At 36.2% G+C, this 17400-nt stretch overlaps 1 protein-coding gene across 2 annotated transcripts in view; it reads left to right on the forward strand.

Moving 5' to 3' along the window:
* The window catches only part of LOC117983570 (pikachurin-like), a 137218-nt gene extending 119818 nt beyond the window's left edge, over window positions 1-17400 (forward strand). For both annotated transcript variants that reach the window (XM_069499954.1, XM_069499955.1), the window contains exons 9-18: window positions 7415-8196; window positions 9946-10023; window positions 10983-11128; window positions 11514-11751; window positions 12233-12333; window positions 12573-12959; window positions 13415-13552; window positions 13993-14079; window positions 14155-14258; window positions 14754-17400. In XM_069499954.1, coding sequence (XP_069356055.1) covers window positions 7415-8196; window positions 9946-10023; window positions 10983-11128; window positions 11514-11751; window positions 12233-12333; window positions 12573-12959; window positions 13415-13552; window positions 13993-14079; window positions 14155-14258; window positions 14754-14914 — 2222 coding nt within the window. In that variant the 3' untranslated portion in view covers window positions 14915-17400. The remainder of the gene's footprint in view (window positions 1-7414; window positions 8197-9945; window positions 10024-10982; window positions 11129-11513; window positions 11752-12232; window positions 12334-12572; window positions 12960-13414; window positions 13553-13992; window positions 14080-14154; window positions 14259-14753) is intronic.

The raw sequence follows: 17400 nt of genomic DNA on the forward strand, positions 1-17400 counted from the left end.
CAGGCATGCAGGTTTCCTTACGATGTTTTCCTTCACCGTAGTCACACAGACAAACGGCCTTGTTCATAAATTCAAAGTCGCTCAGCGCAGCGGAGAGGGCTATGTTTGGAGTTTCCTTGAGGGATAAGATCTGATATGAGGAGACACAAGGAGAACCAAGGTCACTTAGCCCAAACTATTAGCAAGATAAAGTGGCAGTAGAGGCGATGGCCGTTGGAGTCGAAAAGTATTTGAGTGGAGACTGCGTATAAGCAAGCGTATTGTGGCACGCCCTCCAGCACGATGGACCGACGATATAAAAAGGCGATATAAAAAGGCGGAAGTGGCTGGCTTAGGAAGGTTGAGGACCGGGTCTGGTGGCGCTCTTTAGCCAACAGTGGACAGATAGCTATTATGACGTACACATCCGCTAAGAATAAATTTTTAAAAATTCAAGCCCTAAGGGGATAAAATAGAGATTTTAAAGTGTAGTTCACGCGCACGAAGTTGCTGTCATCACTGTCTGGCACGGAACAGAAAACAGTGGCCCTACCGCAGTTGTTTGACAGCTACAATGTCACGATCGCAATCATCTCTGATTGGTTTATGCTCGCTCACTATTGGCCACAATGCATTGTTGCAACAAGAATCGCACAAATTCAGCCAATCAGAACAATTGAGATTGTAATAATGATTGATGCAGGTTTTAGACAATCGCCCTACTGTAGGGCGATTGTCTAAAACCTGCATCAATCATTATTACAATCTCAATTGTTCTGATTGGCTGAATTTGTGCGATTCTTGTTGCAACAATGCAGTGTGGCCAATAGTGAGCGAGCATTAACCAATCAGAGATGATTGCGATCGTGACATTGTAGCCGTCAAACAACCGCGGTAGGGCCCCTGGTATACTAGAGCGCGGCGACCAAGCGGATACCGCGCGGCAGTCGCACGAAATTTTCCGTTGTTTAACCGCAGTTTAAGAGGCAATTGAAATTCAAAGCTCGCTTCATTTGTTTCAACGTAATTAGATTGGAAAGTTTGGCTACTTATCAAACTTATTAACTTTGATATCGGTCCCAAACTCTGTATTCCATCGAGAATCTTATTAGCAAGTTTGATACTTACCTCGCGTTTGTTACCTCAGTATTGAAGAATAGAACTTTTAAGAAAGTTTGAGGAAAATTCATACGGTTAATGTGTATTTTTATTTTACCAACAATTTTAAGTTTTTGATCAAAGCACGCCGGTGCTAATAGTCCGGTCAAATTAGCCAGACAAATATTGAAAGGTTTGCAATAATTCTTACAGAGCTAAATATTGGTTATCAAAAGTCCTCATCGATCCCATATCTACTAAAAAAAATTATTCAAGGTCAAAAGTTACAAATTTCGGGTTTTTAGAGTTTTCTCATAACAAACGCTAAGTTTTATCAAAAATAGGTCCAGGCAAAGATTTTAAATCACAAAGCATCTACAAAAATTGTTCATACACTTTTTTCTAAGAATCAATTCTTGAGATATCGCAATTCTAACAGCGCTCGAAGTAACAATGTTGTTATTTGTAGAATGTAATTCTGTATTATCAAACAAAAAACATTATAAGTCCCGCAAATTGCTAATGCTCTTGGCCGCCATTTTAGTGACGCCAGCACTAGACTGAAGTTTCGAGCTCATGGTATATTTTTACTTAAATATACTTACGTCAAATGACATCAAAATGACGTCATTTCGATGTTAATGAGACATGGTTTCAGCGCAATAGCAATTTGCGGGAGTTATAACGTATACCTATAAAATACTTACCTACTAAATCCGACAGCGTTTTCTTTTATAATCTGCGACTTTTTCGGTGACTGATTGATGTGCTTCCTTTATAAAGGGAAAACAAAAACATTTAAACATCGCGAAATGAAAACCTCTTTGTTCCGGCTTTAGAGCCCTTCAGGACAGCCCAGGGACAGCCCTTTGATTCCATCAAACCTTTGCGGGCCCTCCCGGAAATCCGGGATGAATTTTTACCTACTACGAATTTTTTTATCAGCAAATATTATCTTCTTTAGGCCGTTGTCCGATCGCCAACGATTAGCGAGAAACGAGTGCCTTACTGAATTTTAATTTTCAATTTTCATGATCAATCCATCGATCGTCTAAGCACTCCTTTGGCAGCATCACATTTATTGTTAAACTAGCATAATATTATTGGAATTATTTGTAAAGAAATAAATTAATTGAATTTAATTTAATTGAATCTCCGGCCCTCTACTAAACACGGGTCTCCTCTCAGAAGAAGAAAGGGTTACGTTAGTTTAGGTGCGTCGGTGCGGGCTGGTCCGCATCCGTCCGCAATATCACGCAAGGTTGGAAGCTGGTGTCAGAATGGGAAGGGTTTAGGCCATAGTCAGCCACGCTGGCCAAGTGCGGATTGGCAGACTTCACACAGCTTTGAGAACGTTATGAAGAACTTCCAGGCATGCAGGTTTCCTCGCAATATTTTCCTTCACTGTATTAGTGAACTTCCCACCTTCCGAAAAGAAGGCCGACGTATTAACCACCAGGCAAAGCGTGCCGCCAAGCGATTTAGCGTTCCGGTACGATGCCGTGTAGAAACCAAAGGGGCATGGGTTTGTTAAAAACTGCCAAACCCCTTCCAGGTTAGCCCGCTTCCATCTTAGACTGCGTCGTCACTTACCACCAGGTGAGATTGCAGTCAAGGGCTAACTTGTATCTGAATAAAAAACATATAAATGTAGATAAATATTGTCAATATGGTTACGAAAAGGTTGCTCCAATAAATCTTTTCTAACTTCAAAGAGCGATTGAAAAATCGTTACAAAGTAATATACAAGTGGAAACTCTGCATTTTCAATCCCGATCGACATAAATTGTCCGCCTCCCACAGTCACACATCCCCCGCTGACTCGACGATTGCACTTGTTCTGTGACGTCACAATACACTTGCTATCTGTTACGTCAGGCCATAGAATTTAGAATATAGAAGTGGTATATGAGTGTAAGTAGATGCCAGTGAAACATCAGTGAGACAATTTTGTGGTGTACATTAAAATTATATTCATTCATTCATTCATTCAATCATTTTTCATTCATTCATTCATTCATTCATTATGGCGAACTCTCAGGCGTGCAGGTTTCCCCACGATATTTTCCTGTACTGTTAAAGTAAGTAATAGCTAGGTATTTAATTGCTTGCAATAGGCTTCTTGACTCATATCTAATTTCGTCCAATAAATGATTATTTATTATAGTATTTTGCTTAAGACAACGAAATATATCAATAACAATTTTAAAAAACGCAGGATGGATATATAAAACCAATTTTAAAAAATACAGTTTTTATTTTTATTTGAAACGCAGAAAACGCTGTCAGCCATGATGTGATGTCATTAAATATGTAAACAAAGAAATGTCATCCCTATGTCACGCGGGGACTAACGTAGTATCGATATATATAAAATTTAAAGTCCTGACTAACTTATATATCAACGCACAGCCTAAACATCTAAACAGCTGGTCCTAGATACATGAAATTTGGTGGGTGTGTTCTTTGTAGGTAAAGAGAAGGTATCCACTAGGAAAGGATTTTTTGAAATTCCACCCCTGAGTGGGTTAAATGGGGGTTTGAAATTTATGAAGTCCACGCGGGCGAAGTCACGAGCATAAGCTAGTTTTTATATATTTCTAAAAACTCATAGTAAACGTAAAAAAATATCGTTTTCTCTTTATAAATTGAATAAGTTATTAAGTAAGACTTACAACAAACTGATCTTTGCAAAAATAAATTTGGGTTGAAGTCTTTGTCATATAGGATCCCTTTAAGCAAGTCTTCGCGTGTTACGTATATTTATTTCACTGGGCACTCTAATCAACAACTTTCCTGTGGTCTTTATCGATGCGTTTTTTACATTCTCGGATGATACAATAACGATAATTACTATATTTTTCATGTAAACTAGTATAGAAGTCATGTTTATTAAACTTTGGGAGGTTATGCTGTTGTTTACAAATGCATGACGGCAGAGCACAGATAATCTATGGGCCAAACATGGCCGACAGTGTTTTCACCTGTCTAAGAAAAAAATATTTTTAAATTAAAGTTTTACGGTTTTTAGGGCGCAAAAAAATATAGTGTTAATTTTTTTGATCTAATAGGACAAATATTAACCATTTAAGACCAACTTAAAAAAAGTGTCAACTAGCCTATTCTTGAAACGCACATAACTCCTTTCCATTCTGAGAGGAGACCTATATCTGCTCTACGGGTTGATCAAGTTGATGATATAGAATGAACCAAAAGCTTAATTTGCTATAATCCGCTGAAACAGGTTGAATCTGTATGATGCAACATGCAGCATGCGATATGCACCGTCCGCCCTCCCACTGCTAACCACGCAGGAAAAAGCAGTCATTAAGCACGCAGCACGCACCACCACCACGCAGCACCACACAAATCCCAAAACACACTCGACGCACGTTTCGCCCCGACACCGGAGCATTCTCAGGAGATGTAGACCTTACAATGTGTTTTGGGATTTGTGTAGTGCTGCGTGGTGGTGGTGCGTATTGCTTGCCTAGTGGCTGCTTTTTCCTGCATGGTTAGCAGTGGGAGGGCGGGTGGTGCATTTCGCATGCTGCATGTTGCATGATACAGATTCGACCTGTTTCAGCGGATTATGGCAAATTAAGCTTTTGGTTCATTCTATATCATGGACTTCCGCAAAGTAACGCCTGCTTCTATCCAACATGTTGATGACATCGTAGTAGGTGCGTCAACCTGTCAATATTGGAAATAACATACGGTTTATCAATGGCGGCTCGAAATAAGGTCGCGTTATAAATCACGGCGAGATGAAGCCCATAAATAACGAACCCTCCTCTGCGGAGTATGTGGGTATTCGGAATTACGCGGACTTAGTGGGAAAGAGTTTAAAAGTTTTAGAACAAAAACATTAGTTTCCAAAGGGATTCGGAGTTTGTGGACAAATTGGCGGTCAGGGCGATCTAGAGCTGATATTTATCTGCATACTAGATGATGCCGCCGTTAACTCTTTGATTTTCCGGGATAAAAATAAGCCTATATCCGTCTCTGGGATGCAAGCTATCTCTATACTAAACAGAAGTTGCCCGCAACTTCTTTTTTTTTATTTTTTTATTCAGATACAAGTTAGCCCTTGACTTGCCTCACCTGATGGTAAGAGACGATGCAGTCTAAGGTGGGAGCGGGCTAACCTGGAAGGAGTATGGCAGTTTTTATTAAACCTTTGGTTTCTACACGGCATCGTACCCGAACGCTAAATCGCTTGGCGGCACGGCTTTGCCGGTAGGGTGGTAACTAGCCACGGCCGAGGCCTCCCACCAGACCAGACCAGAAATTATAAAATTCCAAATCCCTGCCAGGAATCGAACCCGGGACCTCCCACTAATAAGACCACAGCGCTTACCACTGCGCCAGGGAGGTCGTCAACATAGATTCAGGTTTTTTGAACATTCCGAGGGAAATCTTTAATTTTTCCGGGATACAAAATAGCCCATGTCCTTCTCTGGGATGCAAGCTATTTCTGTAGTACATCAAAATCGGATAAACAGATGTAAGATGGGTCGTAAAAAGCTAGCAGACAGACACACTAATATTACTTAGTATGGATTATTGAATCGCGTTCTAAGGAATAGTGCGCATCTTTTCTAAGGCGCAATTCACACCGGTAGACCCTAGTATAGTAATTTTATATTCTGTGACAAGGGTGACGAAGCGCGACCTGTAACCGCCCATGAGGTGCGCCCAAGCGTGCCGCACGTCCTTTGTGTCTCGTCCATATATATTTTTTCAGTTTGACATTGCTCATTAGTACCTACCTAATGAGTAATGAGCTATTACCAGCTACATCTCCGTCGGTATGCGTTAGCCCTTAGTGCGTGATATAACACGATCCATTCTCATTAGTCGGTGCCTACACGCGAGGAGTGACGAATGATATTCATTAGGACGACATTACTAATTAGATCAGGCTTCCCGGGTAAATAAACCTTTGGGACTTCAGTAGGCTTAGTATGTACCAATAGGTACGAGATAGCTCAGCTCGAAAACGTTCATAGATTTCGAGTGACGAAACACTCTAACAATTTTACACAGTGTACAAGTACGCGGCAGAAAATAATGTACATCGACCTTCAGAAGGAGTTAGCGGATTTTTTAGAGCATTGTCTCTGTCGTTGAGACCGATAAAACGTCATATAGGTATGGGTGACTGCGGTCAGAGACAACGCTCTACAGGGCCATCTTTAACCTATTGGAGGCCCTGGGCACATTAGAATAATGGGGCCCCTATGATCTTGACAGAGTAGGTACTATTTTCTTTGAATAGGCAAAGAAGGTAGATAATAATCCAGCAGCCGCCGAGTGTCGGACTAGTTAACAATCTCTACCATCGTTTGTTTGTTTAAATCGTCCAAGGTTTGAGAGGACCTTTTTGACCATTGATTTTATCGAAATAAATATGTTTTTTGGTAATAAAATATCGGTCGGTCGGTTATAGTATAGTGATCTGGCAGGGATTAGTGGGCCCCTATCGATCGTGGGCCCTGGGCACGTGCCCAGAGTGCCCAGTGGGAAAGAGGGCCCTGACGCTCTACAAAGCTGATATGTCGTTCTAAAGGCCGATTCTACATTACTTTTTGCCGTGCTACACAAACTAGGTATATTAAAAACATAATATTGTTCACGTCCGCGTCGTCGTCTGGATGTTTTCCAATATGAGACGTGCATAAAACTTTGCACCACAGCGTTGCAGCAACTTAGGGATTAAGTCGTGACGTGATAAACGACTCTTCTTTACAGTAGTTAAACGGAAACCCCCCACTGCATATTATGAGGGGCTTACAACCCGTGTGTTTGTAAATTTTGATGTTATTAGATAGTTTTCGTCTTCGCTCGCGTGGTTTTATGTACTTAGGTATAGTACGCAACAGGTCAAGATAGCAATCGACGTGGGGACGCCCCGCACAGTCCCCGCGTTAACCCGGTGCGGGATACCCCGATTGGCATCTCGACCTGTCGCGTACTATACAGACACAGACTATAATCTTGGTGAACGGGGAGTGAAGGAAAATCATTAAGGCATACCTAGATCAGCGTCAGATCTTTTTTCACACGGAAGTAGGTAATGTTTGCGTCACTTTCATCCGTATTTACAATGGCCGCCAAATCGAACAGCTGATTTGAGGTTGCTGTCTTTTATGGAGGTATTTAATTTTTTTACTTACTCCCAGTGAGACTAGACCTAAGCCAATTTAGAAATCGTAAATTCACAAATATTCCTACCATGCCAACCTTCAGTAGAACATCACGATTACTCTTTAGGTTAATATTTTCAGTTAAAAATTTCGTTATAATTATAATTAACCTAAAATATTATTTCCAGCCGAATGCGCCCCAACCCTAGCTCCATGGAGACCAAACGTCGAAGTAACCAGTGAAACTGTACCACAGAAACCAAAGACCATAGAAATCCATGGTATATATGATATAAACGATATAGTTCACTTCGAAGACAATGATATCGTCATGAGAGACGCAAAAGATCACAATAAACTAGACAATGCATTACTACAATACAAGTATAATGATGTTAAAGCACAGTTTGTTGATAAATATGATAAAAAGTTTATTGGTACGGAGAAAAATGACCATAAACTAAAGAAAAACGATAAATATGATAAAAAATTCATTGCTGATAGTAACAATGACGACAACAAAGTTAAATTACGATTTAATGAAAAATTTAGTAAACAGTTCATTGACAATAGTAAAAGTGATGACCGCAATGATCTTAAAGCAAGATTTAGTGACAAATATGACAAATTTATTGACGATATGAAAAGTGATGACAAAGTTTACGTCAAACCACAATATGACAAACAGTTTATCGGCGCTAGTAGAACTGATAAGAATGATCTTAAAGCTAGATTTGATGACAAATATGACAAAGTTTTTATTAATGATAAATATGATAAACAGTATATTGATGATAGCAAAAGTAATGACATCAAAAGTGCAATAGTTAATGATGTTGAAAACGATCTAAGAAATGATGAAAAGAAAAAGGACTGCGAATGTCAGCACGGAGGAGGATGTGTTAATCGTGTCTGTCTCTGTCCTTTGGGATACGCGGGAGAGAGATGCGAAATCACTTTGGATTTAAAGGTAAGGAAAAAATGTGAACTTCATTTAAATTATAAAGTAGGACTAAAATAATTTAGTAAAGCTCTATCATGTTTCATTAAATTTATATAAAGTTATCTTAGCCAATTTATAAGTACTCATTTTACTAACTGTAAATATAGAAGTTCACATATAATTGTTCATAATTTCCTAAATGAACCATTTAATATTATGATAAGTGGTTCATTTAACATGGATTTTAATTCATTTATTCTTGTACAAACAACGGAATTTTTTCAAAGAAAATAATTCAATAAGAGACGGTGCCTGCCACAAAGGCCTTTAAAAAGGTTTTCTTTTCATAAAAATAAGCTTGAATAATAATTTGCAATTACCGTAGGCCGTAGCCATTATGATTATTATAATCTTTCCCTTCAGAGGCGTAATTAATTGCGCTCAAAGCCTACGCTACCTTATTAATTATACCTTTTGCACTTCTGTAGAATCTTTATTACAAGTAAGAGCTTTTATTATTTTATAGCCTTCTCAGTTTTCAACTATCGTAAAGTTTTACGTATGTATAGAACTGTCAAACAAAAAACAAAGTATACAAAGTAGGTACCTATGTGTTTTGTTTTCTATACCGAAGATGATGTTGCGTGCTTGAATGAAGTACTGATATTTACTTAAAGTACTTTTAAGTTAAGTTGTTTTCCCAAGATTAATACAAAAATATTTCGCACATTTTTACTAAGTTTATGCTTAGTATTAAATGTGGGAAATATGTATGATTTCTTAAATGGTTAAGTAAAACTTCACTGAGAACTTTTCAGATGAAGTTCTCAGATGTCTTTATACGCACATTTTTTCTTAAACTTCGTCCGTCGCAGTGGTAATGAGCTAAAATGACGTGAATATAAAAGTGAAAGAAAAATTTTCTATGCTCTTTCGGGCAAAAATGCTTTAAATTTAAATTGCAAGGATTCAGACTGAGCTTTTTGCGTTTCTACTTAAAATGCAAAGTCCGTTTTGATGTAAATAACGTACACGACATTGACTTATGAAAAACTTGATTTATTTTTCTTTTCACTTATTTTTTGTTTTCGTCTTTACAATTGACAATATTTCATACTTAAAGATTCACTTACTGTCATTGCTATTTTAACTCTTTAGGGGTTTCGTGTTCATCCATCGTCCATAATGTTAACATTCCTTATTCCCGAAGATTTTGTTTCACGTATTTCTGATCTATCCGCCTTTTTGATACTCCATGTAGATCTTTTATGCATGTTAATTTTTCTACACCTATATTCACCAGCAAGGTGAATATAGGTGTAGAAAAGAGGACAGAGGCTTAGAGAAAAGAGACAGAGGCTTAGAGAAGTTATCATTTTTGTAAATAACATGAAGGTCATGCATGGATATTATTGTTAGATTCGCACAACTCGCATTCTTCAACCATTCCTGGGATTCCTGCAATGGCATTCCATCTCATTGGATACTTAGGTTTTATTATAAGATCGCTATCAAAATAGAGTCCATTTTTGCATTGTGATTCTTAAATTTTTATTAGACCGATTGATGTATTCGTTTTATTTCATTTACTTGGTAAGATAGATCTTTTTAAAATTTATCTTGATCGTCCGTTTGTTTTTCTCTGAAATAGTATTTCTCTTTGAAATAACTATTTGAACACTTATCTTAGTCACTAGATAATTTCGAATACAGGCGCTTTGAACTTGAATTGAATATTCTTTAAGTAGCTACTAAGTTGATGTTATCAAATTTCAGGTTCCTCGCTTCAATGGCTCGTCGTATCTTCGGCTACCTGGTCTTGGCAATACAGCGCAATCGTGGCTTGCTATACAGGTAAAAATAACAAGACAAAATTACATACTTAGTTCCAATATGTCATCTGTTGTAACATAATGGTTTACATATTTAAAACATAAATACAAATTCATTTATGTACAACTAGAATACTTACATATAAATAAGAAGTAAAATAATTATAAAATGGAGAAAAACTAATGTCTCTCTTGGTCAACCTCTCACTTAATTATTTTACCCTGTTTGACCCAAGTGAATATATGCTGCCCAAAGATTTTTCATTGATATTTGTACCCTTTTATTATAGTACCAAAAGATATGAAAGAGATAAATAATTTATACGATACAAGCAGATACAATACCCCTTAATTAAACTCCTTAGAAGCGTTATATAAAGTTTAACCGGAGTTGCTCAAGCGAAGTTTCTCCAACGTCCGATAACAGCGAATACCGAACGAAACTTCAATATATTTCCTCCCAGCTGTTGTTATATTTAATTGGTGGAGCAATATCGAAAACAATAATGCTCGATATTAAAACGGTGCCTTGTTACTGCTGTGACCCAAATTTTGGGAATATTTCGCTCGTGAAACAATTATTTTATTGGCGACAATAATTTTCGAGTACTTAAGTGTTCATGTTTTAATTTTCTCATTAATAAAACTCAATATATTTCAGTTTATTATATAAAATTATATATATAATAAAATTGTGTTAATTGTTTAGCTATTATAACTGTTTTCATATTACTAGAAAACTATACATCTACTGAGCAGTTTAACCTTTTGGCAAAATTGCAGCCTGGTTTTTTTACTACACCCCTCTTTCTTAGAATTTTTTGGCGCCAAAGGTACTTCGCTGGCTCTCTGACCTAAGTGGTATTTGACACCATAAGCTGCCATTCATATCCACCTTGCTTCAAACAGCCTTGAATCAGTGATCCCTAGAGGCTAGAACGTTAAATCTTCTAATCTGTCTCTAAGTATCCTTCCTTACAGATAACTCTCAAACCAACTAATGGAGATGGTCTACTACTATATGACGCCGAGCATCTGAGTGGTGATGGCGACTTTTTCTCATTGCATTTACGAGATTACTTTGTGGAATTCGCTTTCGATCTTGGGTCTGGAATTGCTCTTGTCAGGTGAGTCAGCCACCTGTGGGAATCCCCATATGAGTATTCTGGCTGTCTCTACTTTAAAGGCAGCCAGGATGCTTTTTGATTTTAAATTAAGATAGTTCTTATATTTTTAAAATAAGTTGAATGTGTACGGTTATTTTAGGGAACGATGGGGCTGGCATTCTTTTTTTTAAAGAAAAGCCCCAAATAAAATATAGAATTTAAAAACTTTTGGATTATTTTGTCTTCCTATTCCCGGTTGAAAGGCATAGTACCTAACTTCAAAATAATAATTGTTATTGTGATTGTTGCTTCTAATTTTTTCTTATTTTGTACTTTGTCACTATTATCCAAAGTAAAGAACTATTTTATTTTTTTTAAACTAAGTATCACGAATCTAAATTTTCAGATCAGCCTATCCTCTAGAACAAAACAAATGGCATCGCATATCAGTCAGCCGATCTGGTCGTCGCGCGTCCCTTCGCGTGCGACCACACGACAGTCTGACCGACACAGCACGATCGGTGACGTCGCGTGGGGTTGCCAGGCACTTGACGTTGCGGCAGCCGATGATGCTGGGAGGTGCTCCTCATCCTTTGCCACCAAGACTTGCGCTGAGAACGTCTTTTAGTGGGTGCGTCGGTAAGGTTAGTATCGCCTTTGTATTGTGACTATACAAGTCTCACCGATCGGTGACGACATGTTGGGTCGCCAGGCACTTGACGTTGCGGCAACCAACGATGCTGGCAGGTGCTCTGCATACATATCCGCCGAGACTTGCGCTTTTAGCGGGTGGGTTGGTAATGTTAGTAGTATCACTTTTGTATTGAGTCTCACCGATCGATGACGTCACGTGGAGTCGCCGGACAGCAGCCGGTGCGTGATGCTGGGATGTACTCCCCCCCCCCCCCCCCCCCCCCCTTTGCTACAACCTCTTACGCTGAGAGCGAATTTTAGCGGCTGCGTTGGTAAAATTAGTCAATCTGTTTGGCAGAAAGATTGCAACTAGAGATGCACATAATAATTTTAATCCCGAAAAATATGGCAATAGAAATTTAAACACGTAGACAAAACTGCGGGCCTCAGCTATATTTTACAAAATTAGTGATTAAAAAACTTTATTTCCAGCTCGTGATAAATGACGAGGAGCTGTCGGTCGTGTCCGCGGCGCTCGGCGGCGTCAACGTCGACAACTGCGATGAGGCACAGACACACAATGGCACTTGCACGTATGTAAATACAACTTTATACTTTTATATTTATTTATTTAAAACATTACTTAATCGGTACCAAACTAAATTGAACTATAATTTTCAAATGTAAATCATATTATTAAGTAATCAAAATTGGTAAAATTTTATATGAATGACATGACATTCATGGGAGCTCGGAGCAACTGAACTAAAAACTGTGTTGGTTCATTTATTTTTACTTAAATGATTTTCATATTTAATTATTCTCATTTCAGTGACTCTTTATGCAAGGAAACGTTAGACCACATACCTATATACCCTAAAAACATCTCAATCAACGACATTCACCACTCAGTAGTAGCGAAAAAAGGATTCAAGAACAAATACCACAAAGTGAAATCGAAAAAACACGCGCAGCATGTTCATTTAGAGAAATACAAGAAAAAGAAATATTCATCTAGTAAAAACCGACTTCATATTCAAAACGATATAGAGAAGAAAAATGATATAATGACGGAAGGTCCTATGTACGATGGACAGACTTATATGCAAGTGAAATATTTGGACACGAATGAAATTAATTGGGGAGATACGAATACGTATCCGAGTTTTAGCGGTAAAGACAGTTTTATTCATATTGACGATGAAGAGACGATAAAAAGGTAAGCTATCGAAAAATGTTTGAATTAGATTTCCACACTACTTTGGATTTTATTTATTTAATCCAAGCAACGTTTAAAAAGGTCATAAAATAGATAAAATAAAAAGAAACAATATTTAAAAAATTACCTAGCTAAGCATAGAACTGCTATTTACAAAATATCGATGTAGGATATATATTTTTTTGTAAATAGCGTTTTTTTCAACAAAACCTAGTTTTGCTTTTAAGTATCACGTCTGACATGATTTCTAAGCATAGGTTACAGACTTAATTAGTTTTCTTAGTTTTTCAACGTGTTTATATAAGTGTCTTATTTGTTCATAGTAAGAACTTCTAAATGGCCGCCCATAGCACGTCGCTTACCTACTTGTTCTTGCGTGAAATTAGATGCGAATTTTTTGCCTTTTATCTGAACTACAGAAAAATAGACTTAGTAAAACTTTTTTTTCTTCACAGGTTACTGAGTTACACTCTGGACATTAACATCCGATTCAGATCGGTATCCTCAGATGGACTGCTCGTGTGGAGCGGCCGCGTTACTCCACCAGGGGACTTCTTGTCTCTTGCTGTAGAAAACTCTGTGCTTGTATTCAGGTTCGTATAAGTCCCTTCATACTTTACATCACAGCTTTTTCTAAGACTGGTTTACGGAGTACAAGAGAAAAAATTTCATTATACGATAACTGATCGTTACCATCATCGTCATCATCGATATTGACATCATCATCATCAGCAGCAGTAGCAGCAGCATCACAGCCTATAAATATATACTGGTGACATTGAGCGTCAATATATCGTCTTTAGCCTTCTTGCTTTCCTCTTTAATATCAGTCTGACATTCTGAAGGGCTCACTCTCCAAAACCCTATATTGCGCTCTTCGCGTACTGTCTACTCACGAAATTTTTGATTCTAGACGAGCATTTTTGAATTTTTTACTTTAGAGACAAATATTTTATATGTCGAAGTTCTTAAGAGATGCCCTAAAATAATTCAGAGAGAAAGCTTTGAATTAATTAATGAATATGGTTTTCAGATACGATTTAGGTAGCGGAGAAGTAATTATAATTGCTAATCACACGAAAGTGGATGATGGACTTTGGCACAGAGCCAGAGCGACGAGGTAAAGTACTTTGAATATTTCAAAATGTTTCAATTTACCTCTAGTCTATATCTACATAATGCTAAATTGTTTCAGAAATAGACAAGCAGGCGTTCTAGAAGTTGATGGTTTAGGATCCGTCGGAAAAATATCACCAGGGAAATTAAAACAACTGAATACAGAAAATGGCCTTTACATAGGTAAGAAAATACTTTAATATTAGATAGTAAATGAACAAAGAGTTCAAATATAAGTTTTGGTCTCCCTCTGCGTTTGCGTCGTATTCCTGGTTTCTGAAGGTTATGACCCTTTTCATTATAAAATCGTGGGTGTTTTTTTGGGATGAAATACAGTGCGCTTCCAAATCCTTTCGCATACGATTCTACTAAATTAGTACGATTTCAATTCTTAGATTTATAACGAATTATAACTATAAACTCATTATAATAATATATGATAACCGAGATCGACGGCTATCATACACTTTGAGGCACGAAGTCGTAATCCATCCAACTTCGTTCAACAATTCATTCAAACTCGAAATCTTTTTTACTAAATCACAAAATAAAATTGTATACTTAATAATTGTATACCTAACTTAAGAATTTCTCACTTAACCTAGAACCTTTCCAATTAAATTGTTTCTCTTTATTTATGTTTATTTTTTAATTCTAGATAAAAACATTTTTTTTCAGGTGGCCTGCCATCAATAGAACTGAATACTATGGGCAAATACAAAAGCGGATTAATCGGATGCGTCTCTCAGATATCATTAAGCGGAGACTTTGATATACCACTATCATTGTCCAAATTGCCTCACACGATCACCAACAACGTAGGCCGTTGCACGCCGTAAAACACAAATATTCATTTAAATGAACCTAGTTGGTTCATTTAAATGAAACACCAATTAGACTTACATTTAGTGTGAACATAATTTATTTATTTGTTTAAAATTAAATTATTGATTGAATTATTGTAACTATTAAAAATTAAGGCTAGTCATCATAGGATTCATAGGTACAAAAGGCTTTGTAAGAAAAAAGTTAAGTATTTGTTTTAAATTGCTGATAGAAATCTGCAGGCGTTATTTTGGACCTAAGGTATTTTATGCTGTACCTATGATTTATCACTATGATGATTTGCCTTACAACACGTCTTAAGTTAATTAATTTAAATGTTTGTTTATTTACACAAAACTCCGTACTCGACATATCAATATATAGAACATCGGAGGCAATAAAACACAATATGTGTGTGAAAATGTCATTGCACACTTAAGCTTAAATTTTGTATGGAACACTTTAGTCAATTTAGAAAAACTCTACCAAAAATTAAGCTGCAAAAACATTAACTTCCTAATATCTCATCTATTTTCTAACAGCCGTACTCAGAGTCGCTTAATCGTTACTTAAGTTTAGTTAAAACGAGACAGAGTGATATCTCTCACATAAATCTGTCTCGTTTTAACTCAGTCTTAAGCAACGATTAGCGAGTCTGAGTGCGGCTGTAAGTCTTCTATTTAAATGACATTCCTTTACTTCCTTTCCTTAATTTTCCATTGTCAATGGAACTTTTCGAAGTGCTTTACTATCTAGTAGATATGAGAAAATACTATTTGTAATGTTAAATTAAATAAAATTCTAGTCGTACAAGTGATTTGCACGCGTCTTGAGTTACACAATTATCGATTAGGTTTCATTTAAAACATAGGTCACGATTTGTTACGATGAGAGTGTATTTATAATAATTATAGTTTTAAGTACACATACCTAGCGTTTGTATATCGGAATTTTCATATGAACGTGGTTTTTAGAAGAATGTAAGTAGCTCCTAATACAATAGCGTTAAAATATATAAATTATTGAGCTTTTATATTAAGTGTTAAGTGTAATTTTGCTTTTTTTGCGTGGTTGCTTGTCTGAATAACAAACGAAACATCATTAGCACCATTCTAGTCATATTAATAGAATATATCTCCTGTAGAGTACTTTCAAATGCGCTTTATATGTATTTAAATAGTGTTATTTATTTCATGTTCACTCTATCAGTATATAAAAGTAACTTCATTGATTATAAAACAAAACTATTTATAGTAATTCAATTTATAATTATTATTATATTATACTTTTAAGTAGATACGTAAAACAATATAAAGCGATGTGTAAAATAGTTTTCAGACCAAATAAACAATAAATAATTAGCCTGTATATTTCCAAACTTATATTAATTAAAGAAAAAATGATTTTAGGAAAATTTGCAATTAGCTATCATCTAATCAATCGAGTAATAATTATTCTGGAAAGAACTATCAAACATATCCCTACAAATTCCATTTCCCTATTCAACAATTACAATATTTTCTCATATAAGATTTAATTTCATCAATAATTTTTGTCAATTAGATACTTTACAGGGTTAAAACTTGTTTATAATATATAACATAATTAACTTCGTTATGGTCTCAGTCAAATTTATTTATTTTGCTATTAATGTAAAAAAATATAGGTAGGTACCTACCTACCTTCGTAATTAATGTAAATTTTTTATATTGGCCTTTTTGCTTATTTTAATTTTAATTTAACAAATTAAAAGTCACTACAACGCACATTGCTGTACTGACGTACGAGATTTTTCAAAATTTAAAAAAAAACATTGGGTAAATTTTAATAACTATAAATCAGGAAAATAAAGCAAACGAATTATACAGAAAATTTGTCATTAGTTAGCTTAAACTTTCATTTAATTTTACATTTTTAATATCATTTGCATAAATACTAGTGTCCTTGGAACAGTTTAAGTTACGTTTAAATGAACCCGCTCCACATTTCATTTAGATTTAATTTTATATGAACCCGAAAATAAATTAATGAAACACAAAGAAAATTAAAATAACTTTGTCTAGTCAGTTTATTTATACAAGTTTTACAGAGTTTTGTAACGTTTACAATAATTATTATGATCTCATTTTATTTTATTTGTTTTGAGTAGATTGTGTAAGGCTTATTTTTAATTATAGTTCTTGAATTTCACGAGGGCGCGTGGCTCATGCTTGTGTTTAAGTCGTATCGGTATAAGTAAGGTACCTACACTAAATCTGTGCGTTTGCGAGCGCTTGCTCGCGACTGATTGGTCCGACATGCACGCACACTTACGCAATGCCTATTTATACGACGACGTAACCACAAGTAAAGTTTACTCGCCTTCGTGAATTGCAAGAACTTTAGTACTACTTACTTGTGACATACGGATAGCTTAGCATTAGTTTTGTATGTGAGACCTGTCCGATGTATTATACGCCGTTATTTGTACAAAATTATATCAGTAAAATATAATGAAAAA

Source organism: Maniola hyperantus, chromosome 7 (assembly GCF_902806685.2).
Source record: "Maniola hyperantus chromosome 7, iAphHyp1.2, whole genome shotgun sequence".
NCBI lineage: Eukaryota > Metazoa > Arthropoda > Insecta > Lepidoptera > Nymphalidae > Maniola > Maniola hyperantus.